The sequence below is a fragment of the Poeciliopsis prolifica genome, unplaced genomic scaffold (assembly GCF_027474105.1).
Source record: "Poeciliopsis prolifica strain line A6 unplaced genomic scaffold, Auburn_PproV2 SCAFFOLD112, whole genome shotgun sequence".
Taxonomy (NCBI): Eukaryota; Metazoa; Chordata; class Actinopteri; order Cyprinodontiformes; family Poeciliidae; genus Poeciliopsis; species Poeciliopsis prolifica.
The window spans coordinates 135,256-157,481 of record NW_026562487.1 but is presented as its reverse complement, the minus strand read 5'-3'; the positions used below and the strand labels follow the sequence as shown (position 1 = coordinate 157,481).

At 39.8% G+C, this 22,226-nt stretch overlaps 1 protein-coding gene across 1 annotated transcript; it reads left to right on the top strand.

Annotated features, from left to right (window-relative positions):
* Nucleotides 1-7,203: 7,203 nt before the first annotated feature.
* On the top strand, nucleotides 7,204-21,855 carry LOC129354568 (NACHT, LRR and PYD domains-containing protein 3-like). The gene is made up of 7 exons (XM_055024032.1): nucleotides 7,204-7,279; nucleotides 7,887-8,216; nucleotides 8,351-8,464; nucleotides 8,766-8,844; nucleotides 9,002-9,227; nucleotides 9,364-9,772; nucleotides 21,807-21,855. The coding sequence occupies exons 2-7, from the start codon at nucleotides 8,128-8,130 to the stop codon at nucleotides 21,853-21,855; spliced, it is 966 nt and encodes a 321-aa protein (XP_054880007.1). The 5' UTR covers nucleotides 7,204-7,279; nucleotides 7,887-8,127.
* The last annotated feature ends 371 nt before the right edge of the window (nucleotides 21,856-22,226 follow it).

Here is a 22,226-nt window from a genome sequence, read left to right as displayed (position 1 = left end):
ACTCGTCTTGTCAGAGTAATGGGTTGGATTTTGAGATTTAAAACATTGCTTTTGCATCACAAAAGAGAAAGACATATTTTCCATCTGCATCTGAAACAACCCAGTCTGAAGCTGCTCATCATAGGGTTGAGCTACATACTGGCTTTCTTTCATTGGGAGAGATTGAGGATGCTGAGATGCAGATGATCAAGTTCTGCCAGAAGGAAGATATTCTGAAGAGATCTCCTGTCTCCAAAAGGGAGAGAATGTTTAAACGAAGCAGTCACATATATAAGTTAAATCCTGTGCTGGTGGATAATGTGCTGCGTGTTGGAGGACGTCTCAGTAAGGCTGCCATGTCTGAAAATTCTAAACATCCTATCATTGTAGCTAAAGATCTTCACATTGCTTATCTTATTCTCCAATATATTCATAAAGAGGTGGGTCATGGAGGTAGGAACTTCATGCTCTCAAAGCTTCATCAGAAATATTGGATTCCTGGTGCTGGTACATTGATTAGAAAGATCATGTCAAGGTGTGTGATCTGCAGACGGCTTTGTGGAGCTGCAGGCCAGCAACAAATGGCTGACTTGCCTGAAAGCAGAGTGACCCCTGAGAAACCCCCCTTTAGTTTTGTTGGAGTAGATTATTTTGGTCCATTTTGAAGTGAAGTGTGGAAGAAGTCTTGTGAAGAAATATGGAGTTATCTTCACATGTTTGGCGAAAGAGCAGTACACATCGAGGTTGCTTCATCTCTCGACACAGACTCTTTTATTAACGCCTTACGACGTTTCATTGCAAGGAGAGGCCAAGTACAAGAACTGCGGTCCGATAATGGTACCAACCTTGTGGCTGCAGAGCGAGAACTGAGACGAGCTATTGAAGATTGGAATCAGGAAAAGATCTCTGATATGTTGTCACTGAAGGGAGTGAAATGGATCTTCAATCCTCCAACTGGGTCGCACCACGGTGGAGCATGGGAGAGATTGATCGTTCCATCAGAAAGGTTCTTACTTCCACTTTGCAAATACAGCATTTGGACGAGGAAGTTCTGCAAACTGTTCTTTGTGAAGTGGAGTCAATCCTCAATAGTAGACCTATTACATTGGAATCCACCGATCCAAATGATCTGGAAGCTCTAACACCGAACCATCTTCTCCTACTCAAGTCTAACCCAAGTTTTCCACCAGGTTTATTCCAGAAAGAGGATGTTTATGCAAGTAAACGATGGAGACAGGTCCAATACATATCTGATCTGTTCTGGAAAAGATGGATTAAAGAATATCTGCCTCAACTTCAACAGCGCCAAAAGTGGATGAAAATTAGACGCAACTTTGTTGCTGGAGATGTGGTTCTTATAATGGATGACTCTATACCTCGTGGTTCCTGGATCATCGGCAGAATCACAAAAACTGTGCCAGACAAAAATGGACTTGTACGTCAGGTCTGGATTAATACTCCAACCAGCCACTTATGCAGACCCATCACAAAGATATGCCTTCTTCAGGAGACTTCCGACCAATGAAGACGATGCATTCGACCGACCTCTTGACATGACCTTTTGACTTGACTTTACCACAACTAGATGTACATCGCAGACTGACTATATTTAGGCTAAGTGCTGGTAACCTCTGGCCTATGACTGACCGATTGACTATGGATGGACTATTTTGTAAAAAAAAAAAAAAAAAAGGGAAAAAGACTGTTTTGACTATTGAAAATGACTTTCATGAACTATTTGAATGTAATGTCTCAATGTGCGTTTTGATGTCGTGTATATCTTAGGTAATGGTGTTGAATGAGTAATTATTACTGTGGAATGATGTAATAATTAGGGGCTGGAATGTTGTGGACAGGCGTAGTGGGGATCACGTGATGTTGTTAGTGATTATAGATCAGCTGTTGCTCACCTGGGTGATCTTAGTGAGTGGGTGATGGGGGAAGGTTTACTTTTTGCTGACCGCATCAATTTAGCACATTTTGTCTTCATTCACTGTTTTTTCTACGGATCCGTTTTTTATGCTGTGTGGACACTGTGAAGTTTTGGATATTGACAAAATAAATAAACTTAAATGCAACTTGGATTGCTTTTTGATCAGCTGGCACGTCAACAAAGATTCCCCTATTCAGTCGCTCGGCGACCTGGTTTGGCAGTCGCTAATAATAAATAAAAAAAAATTCCCTTCTCACCCACCGCGGGTGGTTCTTATCCTCTGAGCTCGGGTCCTCTACCAGAGGCCTGGGAGCTTGAGGGTTTCTGCGCAGTATCTTGGCTGTGCCAAGGACTGCACATTTCTGGACTGAGATGTCTGATGTTGTTCCTGGGATCTGTTGTAGCCACTGCTCCAGTTTGGGGGTTACTGCCCCGAGGGCCCCGATGACCACAGGCACCACTGTGGTCTTCACCTTCCAGGCCCTCTCCAGTTCCTCCCTGAGGCCCTGGTATTTCTCTAGTTTCTCGTGCTCCTTTTTCCTGATGTTGCAATCACTTGGTATTGCTACATCTACCACAACGGCTTTCCTCTGATGTTTATCCACTACGACAATGTCTGGTTGGTTCGCCATTACCATTTTGTCTGTCTGGATCTGGAAGTCCCACAGGATCTTAGCTCTGGTGTTCTCCACCACCTTTGGGGGTGTTCCCCACTTTGATCTCGGTTTCCAGTCCATATTCTGCACAGATGTTTCTGTAGACTATGCCTGCCACTTGGTTATGTCGCTCCATGTACGCTTTCCCTGCCAGTATCTTGCACCCTGCTGTGATGTGCTGGACTGTCTCAGGGGCCTCCTTGCACAACCTACACCTTGGGTCTTGTCTGGTGTGGTAGATCTGGGCCTCTATTGCTCTGGTGTTTAGGGCCTGTTCCTGGGCGGCCAGGATGAGGGCCTCTGTGCTGTCCTTGAGTCCAGCTTTTTCCAGGCATTGGTAGGATTTACTGATATCAGCCACTTGGGTTATTTGCTGGTGGTACATCCCATGTAGGGGCTTGTCCTCCCATGATGGTATCTCTGGCACCTCAACCTCCGTTCCCTGTTGTCTGAGACATATATATATATTTATATATATTTTATATATAAATATATATATATATTTATATATAAATATATATAACATTTTATTATATATAACCCAACATTTATTTAAAAGTTAAAAGTCATTTATTTATTCGAACACATATAAAAATGAAACATGTTAAACCCACAGTCTTTTATTCTTTGCCATGTTAGATTTTAATGTAGAATGTAAGTTAATTTAAGTTCAAATTTACTTAGTCTGAGTAAACATCTTATCAGAGATCAATGAATTACTTTAAGTTTGTTGATCCTAATGCTGAGGTGTGAAGTCAGCGAGCAGCCCTCTTCTCATTTTAAGCCTAAGTGAGATAAGAGGCTGGATAATGTCCAGGTCGGTACCAAAACTCTGATCGCTGACCCCCCAAACATTCAGCCAAAGGATCACAGCACCAAAGTTGGTGTCATTTTCTTTTGTAATTGTTCTGCCAAGTAATCAATACATTGAAAAAAAGAAAAAAGAAAATGTTGTCATCTGTTGCTTTCCCTGTATAATTTCCCCTTACTTTTGCCCAATCTTTCCCTAATGAGGACATGTCTGCTTCTACTACTTCTACCCCATTTAGTCTGTATGAGTGAATTAATCCAGCCATGTCTTCTATCCACTCATCGGGGTTATCTGCAACATGTGTTATTCCTTCCACAGCCTTCCTGGCCTCTTCTAAAGTCCAGGGTCTAAAAACATAAATATGTGGTGACTGGCCATCTCTAGGATTTGGGTTTGGGACCTGGATCATTGGATATTGTTCTGTACCGTCAAAACTGTTCAAAACTTTTGGCTGTTTGTACTGCCTGAGATTATATGAATGTCCCTGATTACTGGGACCTGCGCCTTCCTTCTCATATAGCAACGCCAGTAGACAGGAAGAGGTGGATAAAGTGTATTTGGAGTGAGAACTGACAGTGGATCTGTGGTCAGCTCAGCTGGTGGTGATTTTGCAGGAGTGAGAGTTGGAGGGGCTGAGGGGAGCGCTGCCTGTGTGCGCGGAGGAGGGGCCTGCATTGCACCTAGTATGGGCTCATTATCTTCTGGCTTTACAAACAAAGTAGTGGCTTCCTCACTTTTACTCCTTTTGTCTTTGTTTTTTCTAATTTGTTCTCTCCTTTCTTTAGTTGCATCTAACCATTGTTTAGCACATTTCAGTTCTTCCTCCTTTCTTTCTCTTTTTATTAATTTTTATTTCCCATTATTTAAGTACTCTGCAATTTAGCTTTAGAAATGACTTGATATTTTGTGCTCTCTCTCAAGTAAGTGCTGGAGGTCAGAGCTTAGTGTCCCCTGAAGAACAGGCTTCTAGACTGAGACTAGCCTCAGTCCGGTTCTTCACTTAGGATTCTAATTCTGAGGACAGAAAGTTTTACTCACAGAGAGATGAGCAACACTCGCTCTTGCATGCACACGCACACACACACACACACACACCCACACACACACACACACACGCACACACACACACACACACACACACACACACACACACACACACACACACACACACACACACACACACACACACACACAGCACGGCAGCAATGACACAGCAATAAAGACCGCAGCAACTAACAATTTCCTATCAGTGCGATTATTGTTCCTTATGGGAAGTCCTCATTAAAAGAGAGGCTCTAAAAACACCTCTCTTTTAGATTTTAGTTGAGACAACAGGGATTCTACAACCTTTCGGAATTTAATCAAGTTGTTCTGACAAGGCCTCCAACCTTTTAGCTGATAAACATCAACTGCAATATATCAATTGTTTCACTTACGCTTTCTGTCGGCTCGTTCTGTTCGGTCGGATCTCGGCAGTCCCGTCGCTGGCAGACAAAGTGGGACCTAAGGCGCTGGCCTGGCGAAGAATTCACTTCCCGGGTCTTTCTCTCAAGTCCTAATGACTCTGGCCGTGGACGGTTTCAGCGCGTCGTTCTTCATCTGTCAGCGAACAAAACGCGAGATCCGGGTCACGGCATCAAAATGATAGGTATTTGTGAATCTAAATAGAAGAACAAACAGACAACGCAAGTGAATTTTATGAAAGCTTTTGCAAAAGGAGAGAACCCAGCAAACTGCTGCTTCCAGCCATTCACTGAGCGCTCTGAAGACCCTTTGTTAGGGCTTTCTCTTTTATTAAAAAGTAGAAAAGGAATGTGGAGGGAGGCAGATAGGAGAATCCCAAAGATACAAGTGGCTGCAGCTCCAAAGTCTAACAAGTATGAGAGCTTTTCTCAGGGATATGAATACTAAATCTATTATAGCTACCAATGTAAGAATGATAACAAAACATAATTATTTCTAACAGATGTCCTCAGCCGGGGCCCAAGCGCCAAAGACTTAAATTTTGTATGTCAATAAACTCTTCTAATGGTTTCCATTTTCTCCGTCTAAGTCTCTCCAGATTGAATTAATGTTCAGATGAAATCAACTCAGATTTTTCCATTGTGAACTAACCATAAAAGTTCATCTGAATATGTGTGAAGTGCACAATTCAGAGACTGATAATTGTCTCAGTCTGAACAATTCAGACTGGAAACAAAAAATCCACTGCATTAGGCGAAAATCTAAATCTGCTCTAACGAACTCAGAGTTACATAGTTGCTTTATTCACCTCTCAGCTGACAGAGGGCGGAGATTAAGTTCCCAGACGACCCGCCTGGGAAACTTCAGCAGACGCATCTTGTTCAGTTAGTTTGTACACCCTCTGCAGCTGCACCGAAAACATCTTGACTATGATACAATTACATTTATGTGATACATAAAAGAACACTGTATGATGCAAATAAAACATTTTTTTTTTAAAGCAAATCTACTTCACATATGTTGGAATGTCATTGTTCCAGAAATGGTGAATTTTATATGTGCATCTTTTATTTCACCAGTTTTTCTTTCCACTCCACTTTTTATTAAAATGTAATACTGTCTTCTGGGAAAAGCCATCTTGTTCAAGAATGAATTTTTGTGGCAGATATTGACCATGATTGATTACTCCATAATGTGGCAATAGTTACCTTTTTTATTGGTTTTGTGTAACCATGCAATTTATTGTCTTACAGAATAAAATATGTCCAATTAGCTAACTGAAAAGTGAGTTTAAAACTTCTTTTAGTTGTAGTTCAGTCTCCATCCAGTAGAGCGTCCCACTGGTCATTCTGAGGAGCCATTGATACGAGTTTGCAGTGGTATCTCTGAAGAGGAATGAGGTGAAAACTATCAATATGGTCCAGTTTGGGGTCTCCATTTGTGGATTGTTTGGAAAATTGAGTTAATCAATTTGCTGGATTGAACTGGAGCTTGATAAAAAAGAAGTGGAGTTTTCTCATTTGCATTTTTGTGCCATAAAAGGATTGGAAATCAAACGCAAAGAGTTTGACTGGAAAGTAAAAACCAGATTTAATAGAACACACTGTGTCAAATAAAGTGTTACTCCTTTCAAAACGTTCATTTCCAGGATTCCAACCACAGATGGATGTTGGAGGAATGTGTTGAATGGTCGGTCATCACACACGTCTTCTGGTTCTGACCACAAATAAAGACGTTCTGGGAGGAAAAACAGGAGACTGAGGACATTCTGAGGACAGATCTCCCCAGGGAGCCTCTTCTGTTTCTGCTGGACATAAACACCAAGGATTTACTCACTAAACATCAATGTTACATATTGTTGCACCTTCTGCTGCTGGGTAGCAAGAAAGACAATTAGACTAAACTGGATTAAACCCAGTTCACCAACTGTTGCTGAATGGAGGAAAAACTGAAACATGACAACATGATGGAGCGTCTGACTGAACAACTAGACATGAAAAAGATCATTAAATAGTAGTTTGGAAAATAAATACTGAATTTGAAAATTAAATGTTTAGTTTGTAAAATAAATATTTTTTTGAAGCCAAACATTTAGCAAAATTTTTATTTCCAAAAATTTTGTTTTCAAAGTAAATATTTAGCTTGTGAATTAAATATTTGGTTTATAATGAACGTATGAATGACATGGTGAAAATATGTGTTTGAAAAATGCATTTTCACAACTTTTTCTTTATGACATGATGAATAAACTAAAATACTGTTAGTATTTTTTGTTTCTATCAATCATCACTACAGTAATGATCAAAAGTAAGTACACCTTCAATTTATCAGCACTTCTCTTCTTCCTCATTAAGATTTTATCAACCTGCCTCTGATTTCACCTCAGAGATTCTACTTCCTGGTTCTGTTGCTCTGGAGGAAAAAACTACAAGTCAGGTGAGCTGTGACGTCATCAGTGATGCAACATCCATCACATTTACTTTCGGTTTGGATTTAACTGTTCAGGTGTGGCTCCAGTCCGTTTGTCGGGTTTCAGTCTGTTGTTTAAATTTTCTTTAACTCTTTGAATCGTTTGAACAAACTGTAAGTTTGATTTGTTTATTTCTTGAACTTTTTCATCACTTTAACTTTTTCCTGATTGTTTCTAATCTCTGATGTTTGGAAAAAAAAAATATTTCCGATTTCAACTGAAAGTTTAATATCTGCTCTTTGAAGGATAATATACACGATTATTAGATTATTGATGAACTGCAACCAATCAACATGATGAACAGCTGATGTTTCACTGTTTTCTTCTCAGAACTGATTCATGTTTTTTTTTTCCTGGTACTGAACTCTAGTCTCCACCATTAATGTCAGCAACAGTTTCCTGTTGCTTCCTTTCAAAATGAAATATTATTAAAATATTTGATTCAGTCAAATTATTAAATAGTTAACATTTAATGGAGTGAATAATCCACTTGTATAAATTACTAATTGTGAACTATAAGACTTGTTCAGGTTGAATCAGTGAATGTAAATGTTGCTCCATGTCTCCATCCAGTGGACTGATAGTAGAAGTGCAGCAGCTGATGGCAGCTTCCTCTGCCTCTCTGCTGTCTGACTGCATTCACCTGACACTGATATGAAGCAGAGAAGAAGAGCCAATCAGAGGAGTAGCAGCTGATCTTTTTCCAGCACTAATGATGTAAAGGATGATCAGAGTTGATGTGCAGATGAATGATGTGTGTTTCCTCTGAAGGTGAAGCTAGAAAGTGTGTGTGAGCTGATGTGGATTCAGCAGCATGGATCAGTGTGAGGACAGAGAGGAGGGAGTCCCTCCCTCTAAAACCACTCTGTGTGGGGAAGATGAGAGCCAGAGCAAAGATCAGAGGTGAGGTCACCATCTCTAACTGTCCACAGCCCTTTTCACACAGCGTTCACTATATCAGGCCAGAACAGACGTGGTGATGAAGCTGCTGCTGCTCCTCTTTGCTGATTAAGTTTTAATCATCATGTTTCTGTCAGGATCCATCAGAGATCAGAACCAGACCCAGAACCCAGCTGTGTGTCCTTTAAGAGCGACATGTCAAAGGAAGAGTTCATTCACTTTAAATCTCCTGGATCTCCACCATCAGAGAGGTGAGATGTTTCTAACTGCTGTAACTGTGGAAACTGAACCAGTATGAATATCCCAGTTTTTATTTATTCTGTTGACAGTGTGGAGTGTTTAAAGTGCAATATCAACTTTTTTACATAATCTGAGTGATTCTAGTGTTACTGTAATCCATTTTCCTCTTTCTTACTCCTTTGTATTGTGATGATGTGATGCTCTGTTTTACTGCTTCAAGTATTTTTAGTGTGAAATTCCTGGTGATTTCCTCAGTGAAAACTGCTGGATGAATATTTCCTGACTTCCTAATTGTTCCTGGTTCCTCCACAGAGTGGACCAGCAGAGCTCAGAGGTTCCTAGTGGTTCATCTGTCCAGCACCATCAAACACAGCTGGACTCCATATTTATGGTCTGTATATATACAACTACTTTTTTATGTTCTGTTCACCTTCATCTCCATGCTGCAATTTGTAGTCCAAAGGATTGTCAGTCTGTCCAACATCCATCTGGTGTTTGGCTCCATGATTTAAACTTTGATGTTTTCTTCATCTATTATTCTGTTCCAGCTGCTGGAGGACAACATTGTCTCTTTTATGAAGAAAGAACTGAAGAAGATCCAGAAAGTTCTGAGTCCAGATTACGCAGAACATTCAGAGAGTGAGAGAAATGATGAGGTGTTGGAAGGTGATGATGAAGAGCAGAGGAGGAGCAGCAGAGAGGCAGTGATGAAGATCACATTGAACTTCCTAAAAAAAATGAATCAGGAGGAGCTGGCAGATCGCCTACAGTGCAGTAAGAGGATTTTTACAAAGATTTAACCTGATGGATAAATCAGAAATTTATTGATGTCTGAAAAGATGGAATAACATTCAATCCAGTCATCTCCATCCTTGTTTCATTATTGATTTTACTTTTTGTGTTAATTAAGGACATCTAGCTGCAGTTTGTCAACATCAACTTAAATCTGGTCTGAAGAAGAAGTTCCAGTCTGTGTTTGAGGGGATTGCTAAAGCAGGAAGTCCAACCCTTCTGAACCAGATCTACACAGAGCTCTACATCACAGAGGGAGGGACTGGAGAGGTCAATGATGAACATGAGGTCAGACAGATTGAAACAGCATCCAGGAAACCACACAGACCAGAAACAACAATCAGACAAGAAGACATCTTTAAAGTCCCACCTGGAAGAGATCAACCAATCAGAACAGTGATGACAAAGGGAGTGGCTGGCATTGGGAAAACAGTCCTAACACAGAAGTTCACTCTGGACTGGGCTGAAGACAAAGCCCACAAGAACATCCAGTTTATATTTCCATTCACCTTCAGAGAGCTGAATGTGCTGAAGAGAAAAAGTTCAGCTTGGTGGAACTTGTTCATCATTTCTTTAGTGAAACCAAAGAAATCTGCAGCTTTGAACACTTCCAGGTTCTGTTCATCTTTGATGGCTTGGATGAGAGTCGACTTCCACTGGACTTCCACAACAAGGAGATCCTGACTGATGCTACAGAGTCCACCTCAGTGGATGTTCTGCTGACAAACCTCATCAGGGGGAAACTGCTTCCCTCTGCTCTCCTCTGGATAACCACACGACCTGCAGCAGCCAATCAGATCCCTCCTCAGTGTGTTGGCATGGTGACAGAGGTCAGAGGGTTCAATGACCCTCAGAAGGAGGAGTACTTCAGGAAGAGATTCAGAGATGAGAAACAGGCCAGCAGGATCATCTCCCACATGAAGACATCACGAAGCCTCCACATCATGTGTCACATCCCAGTCTTCTGCTGGATCACTGCTACAGTTCTGGAGGATGTGTTGGAGACCAGAGAGGAAGGAGAGCTGCCCAGAACCCTGACTGAGATGTACATCCACTTCCTGGTGGTTCAGACCAAAGTGAAGAAGGTCAAGTATGATGGAGGAGCTGAAACAGATCCACACTGGAGTCCAGAGAGCAGGAAAATGATTGAGTCTCTGGGAAAACTGGCTTTTGATCAGCTGCAGAAAGGAAACCTGATCTTCTATGAATCAGACCTGACAGAGTGTGGCATCGATATCAGAGCAGCCTCAGTGTACTCAGGAGTGTTCACACAGATCTTTAAAGAGGAGAGAGGTCTGTACCAGGACAAGGTGTTCTGCTTCGTCCATCTGAGTGTTCAGGAGTTTCTGGCTGCTCTTCATGTTCATCTGACCTTCATCAACTCTGGTGTCAACCTGATGAAAGAAAGTCCACCATCTTTTTTCTCTATGTTATTTTATATTTCAAATATAAAATCTCTCCATCAGAGAGCTGTTGACCAGGCCTTACTGAGTCCAAATGGACACCTGGACTTGTTCCTCCGGTTCCTCCTGGGACTTTCACTGCAGACCAATCAGAGACTCCTACAAGGTCTGGTGACAAAGACAGGAAGTAGCTCACAGACCAATCAGGAAACAGTTCAGTACATCAAGAAGAAGATCAATGAGAATGTGTCTGCAGAGAAAAGCATCAATCTGTTCCACTGTCTGAATGAACTGAATGATCGTTCTCTAGTGGAGGAGATCCAACAGTCTCTGAGTTCAGGAAGTCTCTCCACAGATGAACTGTCGCCTGCTCAGTGGTCAGCTGTGGGTTTCATCTTAGTGTCATCAGGAAAAGATCTGGATGTGTTTGACCTGAAGAAATACTCTGCTTCAGAGGAGGTTCTTCTGAGGCTGCTGCCAGTGGTTAAAGCCTCCAACAAAGCTCTGTAAGGACACAGATTGTTACTGAATTTATTTTGATAAAAATCTGTCAATGATGAGATAAATATTGAGTCATGATTTATCAGTTTGTTTACTCGTGCATTGTCTCCTCAATGTTGGCTGCTAGCAAATGATGAGTAAAAGAGAGATCAGATCTCATAGGTAATTATTCATAATGCTACATGTTCAATCAGCAGAAAATATTTGTCCTACTGAAACCGATACTGGATTAATGCAGCTCATTACAGAAATTAATGTTTCTCTTGCCAGCCTCCTTGATAGCTGCTGTATTGTAGTCTCTGAAGACTTTAGGTCCAACTATAGAATAAAGCTGTTCACAACACATGTGAACTGCCATGTATTGTGCCAATCTTAAAGATGTGGAAAATATGATATTCTTTTCAATCTGTGCAAAATGAATATCTCTCAGGATTAACACCTATTAAACAAACATAGGAAAGACAAGAGTGTTAGATTCTTTCTTACTCACGAGGAGAACAGACAGTCATGTGCTTTCAGTTACAATCTCCTGTTGCTCTGAAAATACATTTGCCTGCTCCTCTCTTTTTATTGTTTTCAGGATCCCTAATCACAAAGAAACACTGTAACTCTAAAGGGAGGAGAAAACACTTCATCACATAGCGACAGCGCCAATGACAATCACTAACTAAACCACAAGGTATCTTGCACTAGATAGTCTCGATCCAGACACAGGGTTAAACCGAGCAAGTTGTACATCTTCACGGTCAGTTTTATAGTAATCTTGCCGGTAAAAGAGGCCTTGCTTCCCGCTGAGAGATAACCCTACAGAAAACTGATGTCACTGATTTCTTTCAGTGAGGCCTTCTGAGAATCAGAGTAATTCAACAATACAGAAACATTCTTAATGCTAAGATGAAACTAAACAATAAAAGCATATAACAAAAGATACATTATAAAGATACATGAGAATAACAAATATTTGACAAATAACATCACAATTTATCCAAAACTATCATTGACTGGAACATAAAACATAAAATTTTGAAGAATTGTTTAATAACATATTTTCCTCCTTGTCTCCTCAGACTGAGTGACTGTAACCTCTCAGAGAGAAGCTGTGAAGCTCTGTCCTCAGTTCTCAGCTCCCAGTCCTCCAGTCTCAGAGAACTGGACCTGAGTAACAACAACCTGCAGGATTCAGGAGTGAAGCTTCTCTCTGCTGGACTGAAGAGTCCAAACTGCAACCTGGAAACTCTCAGGTAACTCTGGGCCATCCATCTATCCATCCATCCATCCATCCATCCATCCATCAGTTCAGACCTTGGTTTCTACCTCCATGTTCTCATTTTCTCATCATGTGATGAATTGTGTGTCTGCAGCTTATCAGGCTGTTTGGTCTCAGAGGAAGGCTGTGCTTCTCTGGCCTCAGCTCTGACCTCCAACCCCTCCCATCTGAAAGAGTTGGACCTGAGCTACAATCATCCAGGAGACTCAGGAGTGAAGCTGCTGTCGGCTGGACTGAAGGATCCACACTGGAGACTGGAAGCTCTCAGGTATGGAGGAACCTGCTGCAGGAGCAGAGAAGGTCTGATAGAGGAGGAAGAGGGAGAAATGTCTTTAGTCAATCTGATGGAAACATTTAGTTTGAAGCTGGTATACAGTCATATCATTTATAAATGAATGGATAACATTTTGAACCCCATTTTATCTCTTATTGCAGTTTAATAACTCCATTTTTCTCTTGTAATTTTGGTTGTGTAACTTTTCAAACAGCAGCTCATTTAAACTATAAGAATCTTCCACATGGTTCTGAATGAACCTGGGAAACCAACCCATCTACTGAACCACAATAACATGGTATTCAGAGCAGCAGGGGGCCAAATATAGCTCCATGTGGAACCAAGAGGTTGGAGAGAGAAAATCAGTTGAAACTGTTTCCTATCAGAGTTCAGTTTGTCTCTCTGTCTTCACAAACCAGGAGCATCATGGGCTGGGCGGGGCTTCCACTGATGGATCTACTGAGGAAATACAGGAAGCTGATTGGCTGATTTAAAATAAGTTAAAAATATGCAGATTAATGATATCATATAAAAGATATGGTATGTAATTGTAGAGACACAGCTGGGAAACAATTTTGACTTTAAAAGAATATTTCATGGAGATCTAGACCAATCAGCCCAAATGAGGAAAGATCAGAAAATGGTCAGATGGATGTGGAAAAGTTCTCAAAAAGTGAAACAAAGATTCACAACTTTCAGGACTTAATGAAACCAAAAATACACAAAAACATGAAGCAAACTGTTTGAGGCAGAGTTTAGCAGTTTTATTTGTATGGTAGTTTGTCCTCAACTAGGTGGCGCTAGAGTCAGGAGGAATAGCCTGGAGAAAAGGCTGATACTCCCTGATCTGTTTCCAAGCAGTCAGAGTGCAGAAGTTGAGAGCTGGAGAAGTTTCCTCCTGTTGCTGCAGCAGCAGAGATGTTCTGCTTCATGGACTAAATCAGGTTGGAAAGAGGAGAGATCTTTACTGAGCTGCTGGATAAAAGCTGCTGAAACATTTCAACTCTTTCTGGAAACTAATGAGACAGAAAAACAATGAATGTTTTTACCATCCAGACCTTTGGAACCAGTTCAGCTCAATAATTCAGTTGTATCTGTGGAAGATGAACAGATTTGATGTGAAATGATGAAATTTTTCATTTCTATCTGATGTTCCAGCAGATCTGTAGAAAATGGAGCTGCAGCTCTCAGACATTTCATGTTTTCTATCAATGAATCCACTGATTAAAGCAGGAATCTCATCTCCATGTTCTCCTCCAGAGGTTCCCAAGGTTTGTTCCTGGAAGCTGCTGCTGGTTCCTCCAATCCAGGCTCCGCCCCCTTTAGAGGAAATCTGTCCATATATGGTGCTAAGAGTCACCTTGATGCTGCAAAGCTTTGTTCAGGGATGAGATGTCAGGATGTTGGTGTCAGTCTGTTCCAGGCTTTAGTTGTTCTCCTCATGAGGAGCTGAAGTCTCTGACAGGAACGTGGAGCTGAACAGGAGAAGAACTTGAAGCTTCTTCTTGGCCTCTGATTGCAACAGCAGGACAATCCAACATTTTAGTCTGACTTCATCTGGAAATATTTCTTTGACCCTCAATCAGTGTGAAGGCAGGCCAGCTCCTCATCAGAGCTGAGATCTTCTCTGTCCTCCATGCTGGAAATGTAGAAGTCCAGCAGCTCCTGGTCAGTGACATCAGAGCATGACATCATCAGTAGAGTGATGATGTCATTTCCTCTCAGAGCAGCTTGGAAATCTGAGAGGAAAGATGCAAACAAACTCTCTGGACTGTTGGATCTGCTGGTTCTGGTTCCAGATGCTCCTTGGACACTTTCACAAGCCATTACTGCAGCTGCTGGATTCAGGATGCTGCTTCTTCTTCTTGGGCTCATTGTAAATGTGTGCAGCGCCACCTGGTGGTGCTGGTTGGTAGAGGAAGTGCTGAAAGCTTGGAGGTGTTTGTCAGAGGTGTGTGATGATGGAAGCCTCTCCCTGGTTTGTGAGTCTGAGCTCAGAGATCAAATCTTTGATTCTTGTTGAATCTTTGTTGAATGTGATGCAGCTTCTCCTTTTTAATGTTTGTATTTCTGGATATTACAGTGAGGCCACAGCAGGTTTTCAGCAGCAGGGCTGTTTAGTGTTTCATTCCTTCATCTGTGTGTGGGAGTGTGGATGGATCAGGTATCCAGGTTTGATCAGAGTTTAGATTGATTGTATTTTAATGCTGATTATTAAATCAGGTGGAGCTTCCAGAAATGTTTCCTTAGTTTCCTGATGTCCTTTTAGGCTTCAGTGAGTTTCTTCAGGTTGTTACTGAGGGATTTCCTTTCTCCTCTCTGTTGGAGCTTTTCCTGTGTTTGGAGAAATGAGTTGTGCTGCAGCAGCACCAACTGTCCTTCCTACATCCACTGCAGTTTGCAATCCAGATGTTGGACTGTTCCTGTCTCAGTGGAGGACAAAAACTACACTTGGCTGCAGCATGCGGAAAGGGGCGGGGACGGACCACTGTCAGTCTCAGACCTTATATGGAAATGGGACTATTGCGTTCCGGAAATGAAGGGGGCGCTAGTGACACCATTTCCTGTACCAGCCGTGTTTCAATATTATAATAATAATAACGCATTTTATTTGACAACGCCTTTAAAAACACCCAATAACACGTTTAACATTTAAAATTAATTACATATTAACTACAAATTAAACAGTAAGGAAATGACATACCACGTGTTACGTCACGTGGTATGTCTGTCACGTGGTATGTCCTTTTTTATTTTAAAATCTTTATTAAATCTTTGTTTTGGATGTTAAAATTATATTAGTAACAAACAATCTAAAATAAGCAATAATAAGGAATCATTATGGAGATGTATTTATCTATCCTTACACCCTGACTTTCCCAAACAAAAGTCATAAAACATAAATTAACATTTTAGAGACAAATGTACACTATATTAAAAACACATTTATCAATCCATCAATGATTTTACTCTCAGGTTATCCGTGCAGTGGGTGATGAGAGCTGCTGCAGGGACCCTGGACAGATCGCCAGTCCATTGCAGAAAACAGATATAAACAAATACCTGCTGGTGTTGAAGTTCAAACAATAGATTTTGATGTTGTGAATGGTACTCTTAAAATAAATAAGTTAAAATCTAAAATAGAATATCCTTTGCCTTATTTAATAAGGACTAGATGGAAAAGAGGCCGATAGTCAAAATCGTTGACTAACAGTAAAACGTTTAGTCAATTTTGCCCAACTTGGTCCATCCATTCACAAAACACTTTTGTTCTTTTTATTTGGCAAATATTTTTCTTATTCACATTGTGAATATAATTTACAAACAAATTAAATAACTTTTGAACTTCTAACAAGCTCAACTGTTATCATTGTTTACCATAATGTCTTAACCAGTAAACTGATTGGTGTCCCACTATTCTGTTTAGAAATTCAAAATCAATTCTACCAATTGCAATTGATTCATAAACTGAGTCCCAAAGACCTTAAATATGCCATTGTTGCAAAACCCAAAGTGATTCATTTAAAAATTTAAATGTAGCTTCAACCTGGAAAGACTCACAGAAAGTAGGTTTTAGAAAGTTCATTTGAGAAGAAATAATCTTCGGACCCCGGCAGTAGACACTGTGCTGGTAACAGCCAGAGAGAATGATTCGCTGTTGGGTTTCTTTTTCTCTATGAAAACCTTTTTGAATAAATTCACTGGATACATAAATTAAATCTGTGTAAATTGTATCCGTCTTCATCTCTGATCACGGCGCCGGTCTCATCTCCTCCGTCCTTCACAAACTCCGGCTTGATGTGCAACTGCTCCTCACCTGAGCCTCCATCACCTCCACCTGGTCTCCACCTTCACTCAGCTCACCTGCTTCAGCATAGATGATTTAAAATGACATTTCACAAAAAAACACAATGTGTGACAACTGAAATGTGTGAAAGACTATAGAAAACAACTAATATTGTCCTAGCATTCAGTACTGGCATTCAGGGCAGTGTCCAGATGTGCCATCAGAGTAGTAACGAGGGAACTCTCCTCATCTTCCATGTCCAGTGAAGCCCACACAGTCTTTATGTTGCCGGTTGCAGGAAGAACATCTTACAACCGCAAAAGGAATCCTGTTTTCTGCCTTGAATGATTCTGAAAATGTCGCCCAGCTGATCTCACCTGTTGATGAAAAACTGATTTTATGTAGTAGAAATCTAATTTCACATGTTTTAGGTGAAAAAAGTCAGGTCTTTATCATCTAGCCAAGCAAAGTGAGTCTTCTTCCTGAATACTGGGTCAGACACAATGGCTTCTAAGCACTTGCAGGTCAATGCCAAGGTGAAGGAAGATGTGCCTCCCTGTGCCAGAATCACCTCCTGGAGAACAGCTTCCAGTGCAATCAAAGGCATCTGAAAATAATAATAATAAAAAAACATGTGCAATGCAAGACTCATACTGGAAGAATGGCTATGACATGATTATGAATGAATCTTAAAAAAAGAAATGAATAAAATAAAAAAAAAACATCTATATACATTGCAGATATGTTTAAACAAGATGTGATTCATTCTCACTCAGAACAGAGCGAAGACTCAGCCTAATAGCTACTAATAAAAGAAAAAGGTTATTACACCAGGAAATATACAAATGATTGGAAGAACAAAAGGCATGTTTGAATTAATCACTGTAGATTCTTTAACGTTGTTGTAACTGTTTTGTAGGATTTAACAATTAATGGCTTCCAGATAACAAATATATGTTCTGCACAAAAATGAACAGCCAAAGATTAACTAATCAGATTACTCAATTACTCTGTAACTTTGATTAAAAAAAATAAATAATTAGGACCATTTTTCCAAATGTTATACTCTTGAGTTAATGTTGTTGATATGCAACATAATGCGAGAAACTTAACTGAATGAAGATCACATTTTAATCCATAAAAGAATTAAAACACGATACACTGATAAATGTTGTTTATGTTAGGTTTCCTCTAACCTTAATTTGTTGTCTTGTATTAAAATACCTAACAGTGCACATAACTTCATTTTTATTAATGTCTGCTGAAATAAATGGGTAATATTACATTGCACATTATAATCAGTAAAACAGTACTTAATAATAGCCATTTCACAAAATACTTTGTTACTTTTAAATGTGTGGTTTGCTGCACAGTTACTAAAAATACATTGAAGTAGTGCTGCTCGTCATTACAGTATCATCTCTGGGTTCCACTTATGATGGCAGCTGTTAGCTTATAAAAAGCTGTTAGTTTATAAAAAATATTAGACTTTCAAGAAATTTAACATTGGTGTACAAAAACATATTTAAAAAATATTAACCTTTAAAAATGAAATAAAAACACTAGAAACTGATAAGAATGTAAAAATAAACATTCATAAGTGTAGTTTTACATACTGTTATGTTGAACCATAGCAGTTGTTGCTATGTGGTTCTGTACCTTTAAGACTCCTCCGCACTGTATGAGCAAAGGGGACAGCGGTATTTGTCTTCAGACAGTACGGGAAGAATTTTCTGTCCGATCCCAATGTTGCAAATTGATAAGTGCATCTGTATAACAAAAACAAAATTGGGGCATAAAATACATTTCTCAAGTATACATTTTTCTACTTTTCGATTTTTATCTAATGCCCTGCACGGAAATAATTAGCTATGCTACATGCTAAAATTTGCCTTCCCCTGTACGAACTATGAATTTCACTCGTTTGCAGCTGTCAATTATATTTTCAACCTAATCTAGAAAAGCGCTTTGATGTACTATGTGAAAAAAGTTTTAATAAGGTAGAAAATACCTTTTGCTGACTTTGTGCTTGTTCCATTATGAATAGCGTTCCGAACGTCAGTGGCGAAACCTCTCAAACTTCTTCCAATCGACCTCTTCACCCCGCTTCTTTAAGGTATCAGTGATTGTGAAAATAGCGCCCCTTCATTTCCGGAATGCAATAGTCCCAATTCCATATAAGGTCTGAGACTGACAGTGGTCCGTCCCTGCCCCTTTCTGCAGGCTGCAGTCAAGACCCTCTCGAGGACAATGTGTGTCTGAGAGACATGTAATGTCCATGTTTGCTGCTGAAAGAGACTGATGGTCTGACCCCCCTCCTCCTTTCAGGGTGGAGCCTGCTGGAGGCCGATTCTTGACTCCAGGTCTGAGGAAATGTAAGTGTGTTTTTCATCTGATTCATGACAACAAAGCAGCTCACATTCAACCATCTTCAAACTGTCACATCACTCATTCAGGAGTCAAAGTGTCAATAAATGATCAATAACTGCAGCTGGATTGTGTTTGTTCTCCATCAGATTCCTGTCAACTCACCATCGACACAAACACAGTGAACAGAAACTCAAACTGTCTGAAGACAACAGGAAGGTGACACGTGTGATGGAGCTTCAGTCATATCCTGATCATCCAGACAGATTTGATTCTCCTCAGCTGCTGTGTAGAACTGGTGTGACTGGTCGCTGTTACTGGGAGGTTGAGTGGAGAGGATATGTTGATATATCAGTGAGTTACAGAAGAATCAAGAGGAAAGGAATCAGTAGAGACTCTAGTTTTGGAGGGAATGATTATTCCTGGAGTCTGAGCTGCTCTGATCGTCATGGTTTCTCTGTCTTGCACAATAACATAGAAACTGGTCTCTCCTCCTCCTCTGTCTCTAACAGAGTAGCAGTGTATGTGGACTGTCCTGCTGGCATTCTGTCCTTCTACAGAGTCTCCTCTGACTCACTGATCCTCCTCCACACCTTCAACACCACATTCACTGAACCTCTGATTCCTGGATTTGGGTTCTGGTTCTGGTCCAGTTCTGGTTCTTCAGTGTTTCTGAGCTGAATTGAGTCTAAAGAGTCTAAAGTTTTTCCTCCTGTCAGAGAAACTCTCTCACTGTTGAACAGATAGTTCAGTCTCTACAATCTATTTCTTGTTGAAACGATTCTGATTGAGTCCTTGGAAACTTTTTCTTCTTCCAGTCCTTTAAAGATGGAAGCTGGGATTATTCCAGGATTATTCCAGGATTATTCCAGGATCATTCTAGGATTATTCCAGGATTATTCCAGGATCGACATGTTTTTCAGTTTGTTTTCTTGTCATAGCTTCACTCTATCAAGAGATGCTGGTATACTGGTGGTGAAGCAGCAGGCAGAAAACCCAGGATATAGTTAAATGATGGTTTTAATAGTAAAAATAGTCCAAGTGGAAACACAAAAACAGGCAGCATGGCTGAGCTGAAGCCAGGGCTTATCGCCGGTAGCAACTGTTCATCCTGGTGGACAGAAGAACAGGCTTGACAAAATGACGTGAAGAACGATGAGGACCCGATGAGGAACAAAGGACAACCGTGGGATTAAATACACAGATGGTAATCACAGAAACGAGAAACACCTGGGAACAATCAAGGGGAAACAGGACAACGCAGAGACTGGAAGCATCACAGAAAAATAAGGACCGCTCATTTTGAAGGCTGCCTACGTTCAATAACATGAATAAACTGCATGTTTTATATGAATTCAATTAGTACTTAATACTCTTTACACAAAGTGAAAGTACAAATGTAATGTGTTTTTTTCTAAATTCCTTCATTTTATGAAAAGATGGTTTGCTCTCTTTATACAGGAGAAAACTATTTTTAAGAGAGTTGCCACTGATCAATTAATCGTTATTGATTCTAAGACCAATCATCTTTAGATTAATTCAATCAATCTGTAAAAATATTAAATAAATTAGTGGTTTTCACTGGCTATACCCAGTAATTATTCATGAAATATAACACATTCTAAAAACACCAGTCTCTTAATGTTATTCCTTTAAAAATAAGTTTTGTTTCTAAAATGATCAAATTAAAATAAGTTACTTGTTGATTTTATAAGGATATTTTGTAAAATTGTAACAGTTTCAAATTTCACAATAAAATAATCTAATTAATCCTACATGATTAATTTTCCATTTTTATTAAACAATTAATCATTTCACCTCCAAAAACCTAATTTTTAGTTTATTCCTTGTCAATTTTTTTTTTTATTATTCCCCAATAATTAAATCAAATTTAATGACAAAGATCCATAAGTTAAAACCTGAATCTCTAACAGGGAACATTTAATGTCCATATCTGGTTTAAAAGGCTCAAAATTAGCAGCCATGTTTTAAAATGTTGGTCATCCTGAAACCCAAGTGGCTGATGGGAAACCTGAGGGGTTAGCATGCTAATCTTTATCCCTGTATCTACACTTTAATTACTTTTTCAGTGAAATGCTGAATTTAAATACTTCATCATGTATATTTACATAAGTCTACTCTGAGTCTAGTCAAAGTTTTTATAATGAATCAGTGATTTATGATGTGTTCAGAGCCAATCCAAGCTAAAATTATTTCATTGTTATAACATAAATATCATGTTTTATTATAATTTGGCAAACCAAGAGATTATTCATGTGTTTTATTTACTGTCACAAAGCTTGACCTCATGACCTCGTGTGTTTTCTCCTGTAGAGGAAGTGCTGCTGCTTCTGTTTTAGCTCAAACCTGAAACAATCGACCTCCTGATGAACACAAAGTTCTGCAGAGTGTGTGTGAACACACCACTGGGTGTGTGTGTTGACCACTGCCTTCTTGCCTTGATCACATGCAAATCAGCTGTTATGAAATGTATTTCCTGCTCCATTTCAGAAACACTTTCCCACTCAGAGTAATAAAATACACACATTTTGAAGCGATGTTCATTTATATTTGTCAAACTGGCAGATTAAGCAAAGATCAGAGTGTTTGGTTATTGATCTCTGTTAAAAAGGGAGAGGTTTCGGGTTTTCATAACTTTAGAGCAAAGATAAACTCTGAAGGACTTTCCAGGATGTGATTACATGATCCTTACAAAAACATTTTATTCTTAGACCAAAAATAAACCATCATCCATCAGAGAGGTTCTATTAAAATATTTTATTGTATCTGCAGGTCAGATAATAATCAGGTCTGGATTCACTGGGAAAATTAGCTCAGATTCCTAAAAACATGTGGTTTAATCACAGTTAGTTCATGATTTAATAAAGGGGTGTGAATATTTGCTCCATCTTATGTGTTAAGTTGTGTCATCTTTTGATTTTTTGCACCTTTTTTGTACTAGGCGCACATGTGGTGGCAGCTGGTCTTTGGGCCGGGTCAGGATCTGGTAAAGCAGTTTGGACATCCTGAAAAAGTTTGGGATGTTTGACCGATTGTATGACAGGAAACCGGCTCAGCTCACTTACAATGTTTGGAGGTTTGTCTTTGAGTGGCTGGACAGGAGCTATTTCAGCTGGATTCATCGTGTTTCCTTGTTCAGCAGTTATGACCTGGGTTGGTTTGAGTTGAATTTGAGGTTTGGTTATTCTGCAGTCCTTCGTTCCTTTCTTTAATTAGATTAGTCTTGTTTCTATTTTTACTTTAATTTCTTGTTATTCTTGCTATTTTATGTTTCTTAGGTCCAGTTACAATGTGGTATCTTGTTTTTTTTTCTAGTTTCCCTGTTGTGTTCTCCTCTTTGCCCCCTGTGCCATTTTCTCTC